The 14,690-nt window shown below is 45.2% G+C and overlaps 1 protein-coding gene across 1 annotated transcript in view; it reads right to left on the minus strand.

The window, feature by feature from the left end:
- The window catches only part of ARL8A (ADP ribosylation factor like GTPase 8A), a 36,331-nt gene extending 24,681 nt beyond the window's left edge, over positions 1-11,650 (minus strand). The window contains exon 1 of the mRNA XM_066624077.1: positions 11,352-11,650. Within this exon, the coding sequence (XP_066480174.1) occupies positions 11,352-11,474 (123 nt within the window). The 5' untranslated portion in view covers positions 11,475-11,650. The remainder of the gene's footprint in view (positions 1-11,351) is intronic.
- Positions 11,651-14,690: the final 3,040 nt, after the last annotated feature.

Genomic DNA, 14,690 nt, shown 5'->3' on the forward strand with positions numbered 1-14,690 from the left:
CCCCTTTATATTATCCATCTACACCAGAGGTGTCAAACTTGTTTCATACAGAGGGCCAAAGTTAGCATTCAGGGCACCTGCTGAGGGCCAGAAGTGACATCATTAAGCAGCTGATGGCCAGAAATCAGCACTTTGTTCTCACAAAGAAACTTATTAGCTGCAAATGGCAGAAGAGAAAATATGCAAATCGTGGTCATATTTCAAGACATGGGAGTGCCCAATTTTCATGCGGGCTGCTGTTTCAGCAGTAACACCTCAGCACTGCTCAGCAACTGAGAGCCTGAGGGCCGGATAAAAAGCTTCTGGGGGCCGCATCTAGACCCCAGGTCTTATGTTTGACACCCTGATCTACACTATTAAACTCAAATTGGCTTTCAACTGATTCAACTTTGACAGCTTTCTCTCAAAGGAACCTTCAAATAGAAGTGAGGCACTGCAGTAAAATTTCTGGTGAGCTTTCTGGGCTCAATACCTAGGAGTTTCAATCATAATTAGAAAAATTATTGCTGGAAAAATGTTTTAAATAGAGACAGTGCATTATTCCCCCCACCCCAACTCTGAATGAGGATTTCAAGTTTCTTATTGCCCTGGACTTCTCCACCTCTTGATAAAGGCATCTGCAATGAGTTTTCATTTGCAAATGTGAACATATTATACAGCCTTATCTGACTTATGAAAGTCTGCTGTCAACAGGAGTCTCTATTCAATTTACAGATACATTTTGCTGGCGTTTTAAAAACATATGCCCTCAAAGGTGTTTGGAAAATCAGGATACCTGGTTCTCAATTCTGACTAACTTCCAAAGGGGCAGCTTCAGTATAACTGAAAGGTAACAAACTGAAAGGTGACGTATGCATTTGACACCCTAAGCAGGCATACTTTTGGTAACTATTAGCATAATCCTACAGAGAACGTGGGATTTACTTTCACAGATAAGACAAAAATATCACTGAAATGCAGTGGAGCAGACCACGAATGTCTAATTAGCAGCACAATGGAGATGCTGCCGCTTTGATCTCTCTTAACTGCAGATAACTGTGGGCTGGAGGACAAGCTTGGGAGAGAAGGCCCTGTGCAGGAAGAGCTGCTGTGTAACTCACTGCAGGCTACTGCAGACAGAGGCGGGGACAGCAGAAAAGATGGCAAAGAGATGAGCTGTTTCTACATCAACTGAACTGCAAGAAAACCTGCAGAAACAACTTTGAGGCTGATGAAACCTATGGAAATAAAGAACAGGTGAATACCCCATGCACAGATATTTTTAGCCTGACTTAAAGCAGGAGACTTTTTTGTGTAAAATGACTTGCAAACAGTCATCCAAACGTCCCTGTTCAAGTCACAGACACAGCTGCCCATGAGCGGACAATTTCTTCATACTTCACTGCGATGCTAGTTTATGATTATCACACAGGAGTGCTGAAAAAGTGTAAAGAGCAAGAGAACAGGGATTATAGCAGCAGGAACGGATTTGGATTTGGGATTACTCCCCAAAGGAGCCTTGCATGATGCTATTATTCCAGAGCAGGGTTTCTCAACTGGGGGCACATTTATCACCAGTGGTACCAGAGCTGTTGTCCAGTGCTACGTGAAGTTGATCCACCTTGCAAAGCTCCAACTCTGCTATCCAGAAAATATGGGAGTCAAAAGTATGGCAGGCTTTAAACTCTCTGCTGGTAAACTTAGCCATTCTTCACTGTCTAGTATAAGAACAGAGGTTTGCAAGTAATTAAGGAGAGCCACTCTGCTGACCTCTGCTATTGCTCCTCTCCACCTTTCTATTTGCTGCAATATGCTTTCTTAAAACACACACATGGTTCTTTTTTCCTTATAAGACCAAGAATGGCTCCTTCTCTGATTCAGAGTGCCATGTGGCTGACTTTATACATGAAAGAGGACTACAGGATCAAGAAGGCTTCATTCTTTGGTTTCAAAGAGTCAGAAATGCAACTGTATACACTCCAACACACACCAGGAAACAGGATAATAAAAGTGGTAGAGGGAGGGGAAGTTGGGTTGCAATCTGCTTGAGACCCATTGTACCTCTCCTAGATGACCAAGCAACCTGCATCTCAGTAAGTTAAGGAGGTTTTTCAAAATTAAGAGAATCCCCAGTAAGCAGAAAAACAATCAAATTGCATGTCAAGGATTTACATTTAAATACCAACAATTCCTATCAAACTAAGTGGTCAAAAATATTTGCTTCCGTTCCAAAGACATGATAATTCAATTTTAGGACAAAAAATTGCATACTGGAAAAACCAGGTATGAGCTAGTAGCAAACTGGTCACAGTCACATTCTGAATAACAATCACTGCTGAAATATTGCCATACATCTAAAAATAATTTAAGCACAATTTACCTTTGATGAAAATGCAAGAATCCAAGAGATTTACAAACACACTCTTTTTTAAGATTTACCTCACAAGCATGACTACATCAAAGTGACACAGACAGAAAGCATTTTCCTATCCATTCCCCATACCAAAACTATCTGGATCGTACTGCTCCTCCTTCAGGCTCCTACTATTGTCCAGGCTGCATATGCAAAATTTCATGTATGGGAGGGACTATATGAGAAGCCAGCTTAATTTGATAGAAAGATAGATAGAAAGGCAAGTTCCTAATCCTCAATATTTCACAACTTGCAGGCAGATATGCTGGCAAAGGCTTTATGACCCACATACAGAACTATTCCCCCCACCTACTTTAAGACTTCTAGTCATTCCCTTCATTCCAGATTCCTACTGCCTTTTATATGCCAATTTGTCTCCAGTATGAAAAATCAAACACCTTTATAAACACATATTTGATTAATGTTTTTTTAAATGAAACACTAAATCCTCAATGAAGACGCATTCGGTACAGCAGCCATACAATCCAAAGTGTGGCTCCTCCTTCACACTCTAAAATATAATCCACCAGGAGGGGAAGAGCATCTCCTGTGGGTAATGACAGAAGCCAGTGAAAAGAGACTATCTCCCCACCATCCCTAGACACAAATTACAGTTATGATATGAGCTCCAAAATATGACTAGCCATGACACATGGTATTCACATGAAGTATATTTACTCTCAAGTAGCCAACTGCCCCTCTGTCCTCCCTAGACAAGGAAACTGCTATTATAGGACTGTGATATGTCCAGCTCAGTGCACTGCTATGGCATGCTTGGTTCTATGCCGACTGTTGCTCCCAGCCCATGAATTTATAAGGAGCCACAGCCCAGTGGTATTACATATGCTTTGCATGCAGAAGGTACCACTTTCAATCCCTGGCATTTCTAGGTAAGAGCTGGGAAATAAGACCCATGTCTGAAATGCTGGAGAACCATTGCTAATAAGTGCGGATAATTCTGAGCTGGTTGGCCCAACAGTTTGATCAGGATAAGGCAGCTTCATATAACCACTGGACACCAGAGCAGGCACCTGAATAGCCCAACACCTATAGGAGAGAGAACCTCCTATAGGCATGGTTTAAAGAGCCACCATTGACAGGCTGCTTAGGATCTAATCCATTCCCATTAGCGAAGGGAGAATGGAAGGTCACAACTTCTACTGCAAGAATTGCTCCCCCTAATTCCGCAGGAATATCTGAGTTATCATTTGAATACCAACCTTCACACACTGAGCTCAAGGCACATATAGGAAGAGGGGGAAAATTAGATAAGAACCACCCTGCTGGATCAGACCAAGGGCTCATCTAGTCTGGCTTCCCGTATCTCACTGTAGCCCATCAGATCCCTCTGGGAGCACACAAGGTGCCTGTATCCTGTTGCCACTCCCTTCCATCTGACATTCAGAGACAGGCTACCTCTAAAACTTAGAGGTTGCATATAGTCAACATGGCCTGTAACATCTGATGAACTTTTCCTCCATAAATCTGTCCAATCCCCTTTTACAGGCATCCAGGCAAGGTGTCATCACAATGCACTGTGAAAAGGACTTCCAGATTAATTATGCTCAGGGAAAATAACTATTTCCTCTTGTCTGTTCTAACCTTCCTGCTAGTCAATTTTAGTAGACGTCCCCTGACTCTGACATGGTGTGAGAGGGAAAATAATTTTCCACTATCCACTCTGTTCATCCCATGCATAATTTTAAATGTCTCACCCATGCTCCTCCTCATGCCCTCCTGTTAGACTAGAGAGCCCCAAATGCTGTAGCATATCCTCATAAGGGAGGTGGCCTCAGTCAGTCATTTCAATCACTCCATGTCATTCTCACAACAACCTTGTGAGATTGATTGAACGGAAAACAGTTTGACCACTGCTAGGGTCTTCTTGGCTGAGTGGAGATCTGAACTCTTGTTTCTCCCACTTTAAGTCCCACACTCTAGTCAAAGCAGCTCTGGTGGGTCACAATGCACAAGTGGGTTGTGGCCTAAGGTGAGTTGCAGCAGTGACAATATCCTGGTGTGTTTTACTTTGTTTTTAATTGTTAAAGCAAAACAACTTCTCACTGAGGCAATCTCAACTCCCTCTTCCTCTTTACTTTGTCCTGGTTCCAGGAAAGGAGGCAGACTGATTAAACCAAGTGCTGGAGCAAAGAGGAAGCTGACCTGACACTGCCTGACTAGAAGTCACAAGACTCAAAACAAAGCTACCCAGTCAAGGAAGGTTTCACTCAGCATACCAATTCCTCAAATATCAAGGACAGTCAGAGCTAACACATTCTCTTCCTCTTTGCCCCAAATTAACCACTGTCCTTTTCCAGCTCCTCCACCTTTCCTCATGCCTTGGTCCTTCTTCACTGCTCCTTTTCCTTCCCTTGCATCCCTTTGTTCTTTTTTTGTACTTGCCACACACTGTCTCTCCTCTACTTACTTTCTCTTTCTATGTTCATTCCTGCTAACTGAGCAAAGGGGCACCAACTGATCCTCTTCACTCCAGCACACAAGCTCTTCCAGTGGCTGTTGCTGATGTTTCTTCTGCATCTTCTCCAGACTGTGAATCCTTTTGGAATGGGGGGCCATTCATTGAGCCATGTAAACAGCTTTGTAAATGGTGCTGCTGCTGTTAAAAAGTGATATATAAATATTCTTGGTTATCATTCCTTTTCCTCTTCTATTCCTCACTCTCTCCATGTTCCTATATTTCTCTCTCCACATTCCATCTTTTTGTTTTTCTTCTCGCATTCACTTTCCATCCACATCTCTCTTTATTTCATTCCTCTCTAATCCTTAACTCATCTTCTTTTGTCTCCATTTTCTAGAAGAGCAGGCGACAAACCCAGCCTGCGGGCCAGATTCAGCACCCTTTATAATCCTTCCCCTGGGTGAATGGAGCTTACCGTTATGCCAAGAAGCCTCCTCTCTGTGTCTCCTTTTGCTCCCAAACTTCAAGTCAACCAGCCACTTCCATGTTCCGTTGTCCCAGCAGGCTTAGTGCTCGGATTTCTGGTGATCAGAGACGTAGAGAGGAGGCTACCCAGCAGAACAGTAAGTTCCATTTAAACCAGGTGAGGGTTTTTTGGCATACAGTTCAGCGGTCTCCAGTTTGGACACTGCTGTTCTAGAACATCCCATTTTTCCTACTGCTTCTAACCTCCCTCCTCTTGCCCCATTCATAATTCTCTCCATCTCTTCTGGCATGCTCTCCACTCATCCCCATCTTATGAGGGGGGTGATTTATTTTATATTATTATAACAAATATTAACAATATAGAATACTGTATAAAAAGTTGGGAAAGGACCTTAACAGGCTCATACTGTAACTGAAACAAGGGAGACAACAAAGAGTAGAGAAATGTAGGCAGTGGTAAACATGTGATTCCTTGCAGATCCACACTCAGGCTGTTACTTCTGGATACAGGACTATACAGGTGCCTACCTTGTCTAACCACTTTATCCCACATTCATCATCACCTAGACCACATTCATTCTCTTGTTTATTCATCCTTAACCTTTCCCTACTATTCCAAACATCTTCCATGCCTTTTCTCCTCACCATCATTTCCATTTCTCCAAACCCAATGCTTTCCCGTGCTTCAGTCTTTTTTCAACCTCCTTTATTTTTCCTTGGATCCAATCCTCATTATCAGCAAATTTCATCCTTCTCAATCCAAATTTGTGTCTCTTCTGTTTCACACAGGGCAACCCCCCAGAATAAAAAAGAGAAGCCCAGATCAGCACATATGAGAAGTGATTTATATTAAACTGATGCCCATGCTGGACTGGGCACCACTCTTTCTTCACACATCAAACCATTCTTCCCTCACCTCTCAAGATTTACCTCATATCCTGATTGCTGGCATAAAAATTCTAAATTCAAATGTGATACGGCTAAATGAAGTTTTTACCTGGGGTCCTCAAAAAACCCCATCAGAGGAAGAGAGACTAAAGACTAGGTTAAAGAAAAATAAGCATGTTTTCTAGCCGCGAGCTAGACTTACACAAGGATTCCAGACCTGGAAGGTTGAACACCACTGTGCTGCAATGCACTCATTCTCAGATACTTAGGGATAAAAACTTCATAAAGAGTTTTGACAGCCATGAAAACACTACTGTTTCTGGGAGCTTGCGCCACAAAGTTTGAGTCACAGCTAAAGTCACATCACAGCAGCCCTGGGTGTGACTCCACTCAGCATGGCTTATCATGCAATGCTAAAAAGAGGGCTACTGACAGAGAGCAAGCCATGAAACACTGTAATCCCACCCATTCCAAACTTTGCTTGTATGAAACTATTATTTGACTCTGGGAGCAAAGTACGGTCAAAGTTAGTGTGCTTGCAGCTTCACCCCTGTGTTTGCTGAGTTCCCACCCAGGTCAGGAGACCTGCACTAGTTCACAGAAAGAAACATTTTTGCCACATGCGTGACCAAGTAAGTATATGCGTCTAAGATTACACTGAAATGTGTTTTTCCCCCCTTCCAGGAGAAGATCCTCTACTTGTTAGACATTCAGGTCTTGCCCAGCCTGTTTTCCTGGAAGACTCAGGACAAGCAGAGAACAAATAGAATAAAATGACATCAGACACTAAAAAAGCAAAACCTGACTTGCAAAGAGGGGAAGCTTTCATCTGTTGTCTGGCTCAAAACTGATTTGTTTATTTCTTTTTAAAGAGACATGGTAACCTGATCATATCTGTCTAAAATACCATCTAGTAATACCTACAGTAGCGTATAAGCAAGTACAAATATTCTTAATATCAAGATTTGCATTCAATAACTCTCAGAGTAAGCAGACCACAAAAACATTATCCTAATCAAAGATGCTCTTTCAATTATGTTACTATATAATGTTAAAAATTCTCTCATGTCATCTCCCCTCTTTCCAGATACTCCTGCGCAAATTACATGATGCAGCTTTATTCCCTTCCAAAAGCTCTTATAAAGAAGTCATACATATTAAGAAGAGTGTTCTGTACAGCATTACTTGAAAGGTCTCAAAGCTACATAACCCCAATAACACTGATTAAGACTTTAGGGAGGGTACACATGTCCAAGGACACAGCCTCATTCTCAAGGTGGTAGATTTATTGGAGATGGCTGTTTACAAAATAGGAACATCGCTGTAAGTTCTAAGTTAACCGCAGCTGGTACTAGTTAACAGCAATTCAGACTACTGAACAACTAATAATGAATGACATCATGTTTATAAAATACAGTGCAAAACACCATCGTTTTTAGACTTGCTATGAAATTCCTAAACGACTGATGTTCCTTACAGAAAGAGCCTTGGGGTATCAGATCCCCACCTGAATAAGCACTGGAACTAAGATACCTCCAAAAAACATTAGTGTTCAAAGCAATATGTACATTCTCATCCTCTACAACAAACCTGTAAAGTAGGTTAGTATAATTCATATATTGGGGGAGGACAAGAGGAGCACATGATACTGAGGCTGAGAAGCAGTGATTTGCCTCAAGTCAATTAGCATAGTAATGGCTGAATTATTTAAATTATTAGAGACTTCCAACTCACACTTAGGTTCTAGAATAGAGGTTTACAAGGGCACAATATCTGACACAATGCAGTGATCAAACAATTCATGCTCTATGACAGTACACTTTACCATCAGATATGTAAAGACTGCTTGAGATAGTGTTTGGATCTCAGTAGTTAACCATTTATTTAGTGCCTTATGTTTTGCATGTCTAAGTGCTATAGTCTGCATTAGCCAGATTAAAAGAAAAGAGCCAGAATTGCCAGATTGTGGGAATTACTTTGGGGAGAATCAAAAACAGTGCAGAAACTTCTTTTCTAATCTGGTCCTAAGGAAGTACACAGAAAGGGAGAAAAAGCTCAACAAAGGAAGATGTGACGGTTGTTCCAAGCACAAACAGCAAGTCAGAAGGCAAGACTGAAGTGGGGAAAACAGACAAAGGCAGCTGAAAGCTGATAAGCCAGGACAGCAAAGAAGGAGCAAGGCCTTTTAAGACACAAAGATAAGGTCTGAAGGGATGGTATAGGCCACTCCCTGATCTGGTCATCTGACTACCCTCCCACCCATCTCAGAGCTGGGAAGTTCTAGCTTTCATTAGGGATGGACTGGAGGCGTCCTCGGCCTATGTCCAGTTTTTTCTATCATCCAAGATGCTGTAATGAGAGACATTTTCCAAAGATCAATAGCATGCACAAGCAGCTGGCTGGTCAGCTGAACGGCCGTGTCCTTAATGCTACTCGGTCACCCCAGTACCAAGAAAGCTGCATCTGTATGCTGGATATGGGAGAGCCTGTTTCAAATGAGCGATGCAGGAAGTATTGGGGGAAGAGGAGACAGAATAACCTGCACAACATTTTTGTATTTTGGGCCCATCTCCAAATTCACTATAAATTATGTCCAGATTGTTCAAATGGGCTTGTTTTCAGCCCAACTTGCAATCACTGCCACTCCATTTTCCCTTATCAAAACTTACCCAGCAGCAAAAAGAGTTTGCAGCAGGGCCTCTCTATCAGCAGCAAAGTCTAGGGTCTGTGAGCTCATGGCATGCAGAGCTGCTACAAAGCATGGAACAATAGCTCCCAAGGTCCCTCTTGCAGCATCTAGGGATGCCAGGAATACTGCCAGGATATGTTGTCATATCAGGATCTAGGACCTAATAGAGACCTCACTAAAAACCTTCCCTGTTGTTGATGAGTCAACTGGGGAGCGCAGGGGTGTTCATGGGGAAGGGAGGGGTCTCTGGGGCCTATGTGAACACACCCTGCAATACAACTTGACAAAAACTATTTTCTATTGAAATTGCACAGCACAAGTCACTCTCACTCTCTAACTAGCTTACTTCACAGGGTTGCTAGTATAAAACAAGGTAAAGGATATTTTCATCTAGTCAAGTTCTTGGGACAGAAGACAAAAACAAAAAGTTGAAAATATGAGTTGGCTGAAACCTTTAGAAACCACGTGCCAGATCAATGGCTATAAGCAACACACTGCTGAATCAGTGGTCAATGATAAAGCACTTTTTCTGGAATAAATACTCCAGGTAGAACTCACTATTTGCATGTTATCAGTTTGCACTATCATATATTCAGCACTCAGAAATCAAAACGTAACAGAAAATGAGTGATGGGCTACAAATCAACATTGACAAGACCACCATTATCCTGAAGTTACAAAAGACCAAGTATGCAAGAGAATACCCTCATTTAAAACTGTACAGCAGAGTACAAATCATATACAAAACTGAAACTACCAAGTGCAATTTAAAACACAGATCATGATGTGCCTTGAGTATCTCTTTCCAACATTACCTACAAGAAATCACCCATTGTAAAGTGAAAATATTCTTGAAAACACCCATCTACAGAAAAAAAAAAATCTTACAAAATGAGAGCACTGGAGCAAATAAAGCCAAATCTATCCTTTCTATTATAATCATATAGTTGAGATGGAGGGCAGCACGATCCCAATGACAAGATGGTTCCAGGTTTATGAAAGGCTAATGGGGAGAAGCAAGAGGCTATCATAACCTTCATGACCGCCACCCACTTCATTCTCCTGACAAACATGCTTTATATTCAGAGAAGGTGCTGTGTGATTCTGAGTAGAGCCATGCTGCAATTGTCTTTCCAGGAAGAGACAAAGATGGAAGAGCTCCAGTTCTGCAAACTCACCTGGAACCATGTCCTCTCATGGTTCAATCAGAACCATTCAAGGCCTGGGACAGAAGGTGTAAAACTGTCAGTATTCCATGGACTATATTCCTTCCGCATTCCACATTCTGTCTAATGCCTTCCCCCCTTCTTTCTTCAAATGCAGACTTTGAAGCCATTACTGCAGAAAGGGGAGGGAGGGGGGAAAGAGACAAGCAAGCCTGAGGAAGGCATGGCTTTCCATCTGGGGAAATGCTCCGTAATGGGAAACCCATCTTGCTGCTTTCCCAAACAAGATGGGTTTCTTGAGACTATGTACTGGAAATATTTAAACAGGACATTCTAATTTAAATGCATCTGCTTGAGTAAATCACACATGCGCACATACATAACCTCCCCCTTTTACTAGTTGCCCTACTGATCAGAGCAAAAGATGGAGATGAAATGACCATCCATGACCAGAGAAGGGTATGGCATCCCTCCCTTTCCACCCCCCACTAGGGAGGCAGCCTCAATTCAGCAACTCTGAGCCTCAATTTCCACCCACCTCATGCTTATATAACCCACACTAAACACCCCAAGGTACTCCCCCACCCCAACCGTCCCCCAAGGTATTCCAAAGAAGAGCCAGGATGAGAAGGCCTTCAAGACACTCTGATCTCAACCCACACAAGTGCAGTTCTAGGAGCCAAGGCAGACGTTTTGGGCTACTTTCCTATCCACCCTTTCCTGGGAGTAAGCCCCATTGACTACAATGGGATTTACTTCTGAGTACACATGCATAGGATTGGGATCTAAGGGCATAATCCTACCCAGTTACCTAGGAGTAAACCCCATTGGCTACAATGGGCCTTACTTCTGAGCAGACACCCATAGGGTTGGGCTCTGAAGCTACAATTCTATTCACAGTTACCTAGGAGTAAGGCCCATTGACTACAATGGGCCTTACTTCTGAGTAGACATTCTCAGGCTTGGATTCTAAGGCTACAATCCTATCCACCCTTTCCTGGGAGTAAGCCCCACTGACTACAATGGGGCTTACTTCTGAGTAGACACTGGTAGGATGGGGCTCTTAATCCTGCCTCTCCAGGGGCATCCCCAAGAGGACAAGCCGCATGAAGAGGCGGTGGTAACCTGAGACGGCTCCGACGGGCTCACCAGCCGCAAGGCCTCTGCCTGCCCCCTTTCGCGGGGGGACGAGCAGGGCTGCTGGGGCAGAGGGAGGCCTCGGGCCCCAGCCCGGCCTGCTCCCTCCACACACATGACCTGGGAGGAAGACGGCGGCTTCCCTCCCAGGCGTGCGGCCCTCGCCGCCCGTACCGCGATCACGTTGACGAAGGTGGTCTTGCCGGAGTACTGCAGCCCCACCAGGGTGAGCTCCATCTCCTCCTTCCAGAAGAGCGCCCGGAACCAGTCCAGCAGCTTGGTGAAGAGCGCCAGCATCCTGCCCTGCCTCGCCTCGCCCTCGCCCCCGCTCCAGCCGGGCCCCGCGCCTCTATTGTCCTCCGCCAGCGAGAGAGCGAGCGAGCCAGCCGGCCTTGCACTGCCGCCGTCCGCTCCGCCTGCTCCGGGCTCGCTCGGGCTCACACACGCTCAGCTCAGCTGCCGCTGGGTGGGGTCAGGCGGCGGCTCCCCTCCCTCCCGGCCCGGGTGGAGCCTCTGCTCTGCTCTGGCCCCGCAGCGGCCTCTGCAGGACGGGAGGACTCGGCGCCGTCCCGAGCCCTGCCCCCGCCACCTCCTGTGGCAGGGCGTTCCACATGCTCACTGTCCAGCCTCCTGCATCCCACAGTGGCCCACCAGGTGCCGCAGGGAACACCAAGCCCACAAGAGACCTGCATCCTGGTGCCCTCCCTCGCACCTGGTGCTCTGAGGCCTACCTCTCACCATATGCCCTCCCCATATCCTGTGGCAGGGAGTCCCACAGACTAATTAAGAAGAGCCCCCGCTGGATCAGGCCAGAGGCCCATCCAGTCCAGCCTCCTGCATCCCACAGTGGCCCACCAGGTGCCTCAGGGAATACCAAGACCACTAGAGACCTGCACCCTGGTGCCCTCCGTTGCAGCTGGCATGCTGAGGGAGCCCACTTCTAAGACCAGGAGGTGGCACATACCACCCATCACGGCTTGTAACCTGTGATGGACTTTTCCTCCAGAAATTTTCCAGCCCCCTTTTAAAGGCATCCAGGCCAGATGCCCTCACCATATCCTGTGGCAGGGAGTTCCACAGACAAATCAAGAACATGAGAAGAGCCCCCACTGGTTCAAGCCAGTGGCTTGATAGCCATTGGGGCTATCCAATGATGGAGCTAACCACTGCTTTTATTGTTTTACCCCATTTTCAGGCTGCTTTTCTGCACTGGTGTTCCATGTAAGTGCCCTCTCCCCCTCAGTTTCCAAGCCATTCAGGAAGGCAAGAGGAAAGCTAAGATGACTCCACTTTGTTTTCACAGCCCTGACTGGCTCGGAAGCCAAGGGGGAGCAGGTGCTTTACATGGGAGTCCCAGTGCCTGAAGAAATTTACTGCTTCCCCCCTTTTAGGAACACTAGTGCTTTTCTGAGAAATCTAAGCAGTTTACAAAATGAAGTATATTTTTAAAATACTGTTGTTCTTGTGGTGCACAACCTCAGGGGCATGGGAGGGGGGTGAATGCTCAGTTCACCAGGAACAACTATGAAACCCACCAAGCATAACCATCATGAAGCATGAACTTGCTGAGTGTCCTAGAACAGCATTTCTCAACTTTTGTCCACTGTATCACTTTGCTTGGTCCACCTATTGGAAGTACCACTGGAAGTAACTGCCAGTTACTTCGAGATTAGGAGGCCAGACACAGTGTGACAAACACCAGTAAGCGATTCAGGGTGGACGGGAGGCATGGTTGAAATTACACACACATGCGCATCTGTAGGGAGGGAGACTGGAAGAAATAAATAATTATGTGGAGAGGACAGGTACAAGAAACTCCTCCCTGCTTAAGATCAGACAGGTGGAGGTCAGTAGTTGAGAGAAAAGTCACTGTGGTGGAACAGAAGTTAACTTTCCTGCACTGCATATCATTTTCATCTCCAGCCTACTTCTTTCCCCCTCAAAGACTTATGGCTTCCTGATTACACCAATAAGTTTAATGCCTGCCTCTATGTGGGGTTTATGTGGTGGCTCTTGTTTCCCATTTCTCATATCCACTAGTTTTTTTTTTCGTTCAGTAAGAAACACATCCCAGGTTACACAACTTCACACATTTCATAACATTTTTACTTGAATTTGAGTACCTGTATACATATTTTTGATGAAGCTGCCTTAAACAACTCTGCTTTTTCACTTACATGGGCCGCAAGCAATTCTAACCAACTTTCCAGCACAGACATAAGGGCAATGCAACTCCGAGATAAGGGAACAAACATTGCCTTACCTTGAGGAGGCCTCCATGACTGCCCCCCAACTGCAGAATGCAGCACATGCCCCACTAACATAGCTATGCCAGTGCTGGAAAGTTGGTTAGGATTGCACCCATGGTCATAGAAGTCACCACAAAACCCGTCACAGTTTAATTTGTACAGGTAACCTGCTTTTGCTACCTCAAAATGATGACAATTGTCCAAACACTGGCTGTTATGGAGAACACATGCTTCGTCTTGATCTCCTGACAGATGCTGACATTACACACTGCCCTGTCTTGCAAAAATGTGGTAAGGAGTTAGTTCCACATTTTTGAAAGAGTAGCTTCCTCCACCTATTTTCCCATAAATTTTCAGTTGTGTGGCTATCCTGAACATCACTTCTCCCCCCCCCCCGAAGTAAACTGAATGCAACGGCTCCTGCAATATACTTGTTCTGCTTTCATTACTGCCAAGACATGACTTCAGTGCTATGAGCAAAAGGCTTCAGCATGAGATTCTAAAATGGAGGCATTATTTCCATGCTGTGGGACAGTGAGGTGCTGGTTGTCTGGGCTGTGGGTAAGATTGGATTCAGGAAACTAGAAAAATGCCTCTTTCCTAGGGGCCTGTAGAATCCAAGCTTGGAACCAAACTACACATTACATTACACATGTGCTTTAGCCCCACATTACTGCTTTTCCTAACAGCAACTGCTGTTTCCCCCAAGAGGAAAGTTCCCATTGGTGCCAATGAGAGTTTCTCTTCCAGAACAAATAGCCATGAGAGCCCCCGATAAGGATTGGGACCATAGTGGCTGCAATGGATTAGAGCCCTGCCCCCCCCACTTCAGCTCTGATATTGTTCAAGTGTGAAAACTCAAGCATGCAAGGCCAAACATGTAGCATGTAGTTTGGCCTTACAGTGCAATCCTAACTTGCGCTGGAACAGGGAAGCCGACAGGCCTGCAACTACATCCAATGTGAGTTTCGGGCTGCAAGTGGCTTGGCCCAGAGCAAGGGGAACCGCTTCCCTTTACCCTGGAAAGAGCTGCTGCAGCCTCAAGAGGTGGCTCAGATCAGAGCAACCTGGAGATGCACCGCGCTGCCTGGGAATGGGGTCAGGATCCAGCACAAGTGCCAGATCCTGGCCCCATCCCCCGATCTCCCACTGCCTGCTCACGGGCCCACCTGCCACCTGCCCTCCCAAGCCCCAAAACACCTCCTCTCCACCCTCCCCGTGCCCCCCTGAACTTACACACCTATGTCAGTGCAGCAGAGGCTGG

The sequence above is a fragment of the Tiliqua scincoides genome, chromosome 4 (genome assembly GCF_035046505.1).
Source record: "Tiliqua scincoides isolate rTilSci1 chromosome 4, rTilSci1.hap2, whole genome shotgun sequence".
NCBI lineage: Eukaryota > Metazoa > Chordata > Lepidosauria > Squamata > Scincidae > Tiliqua > Tiliqua scincoides.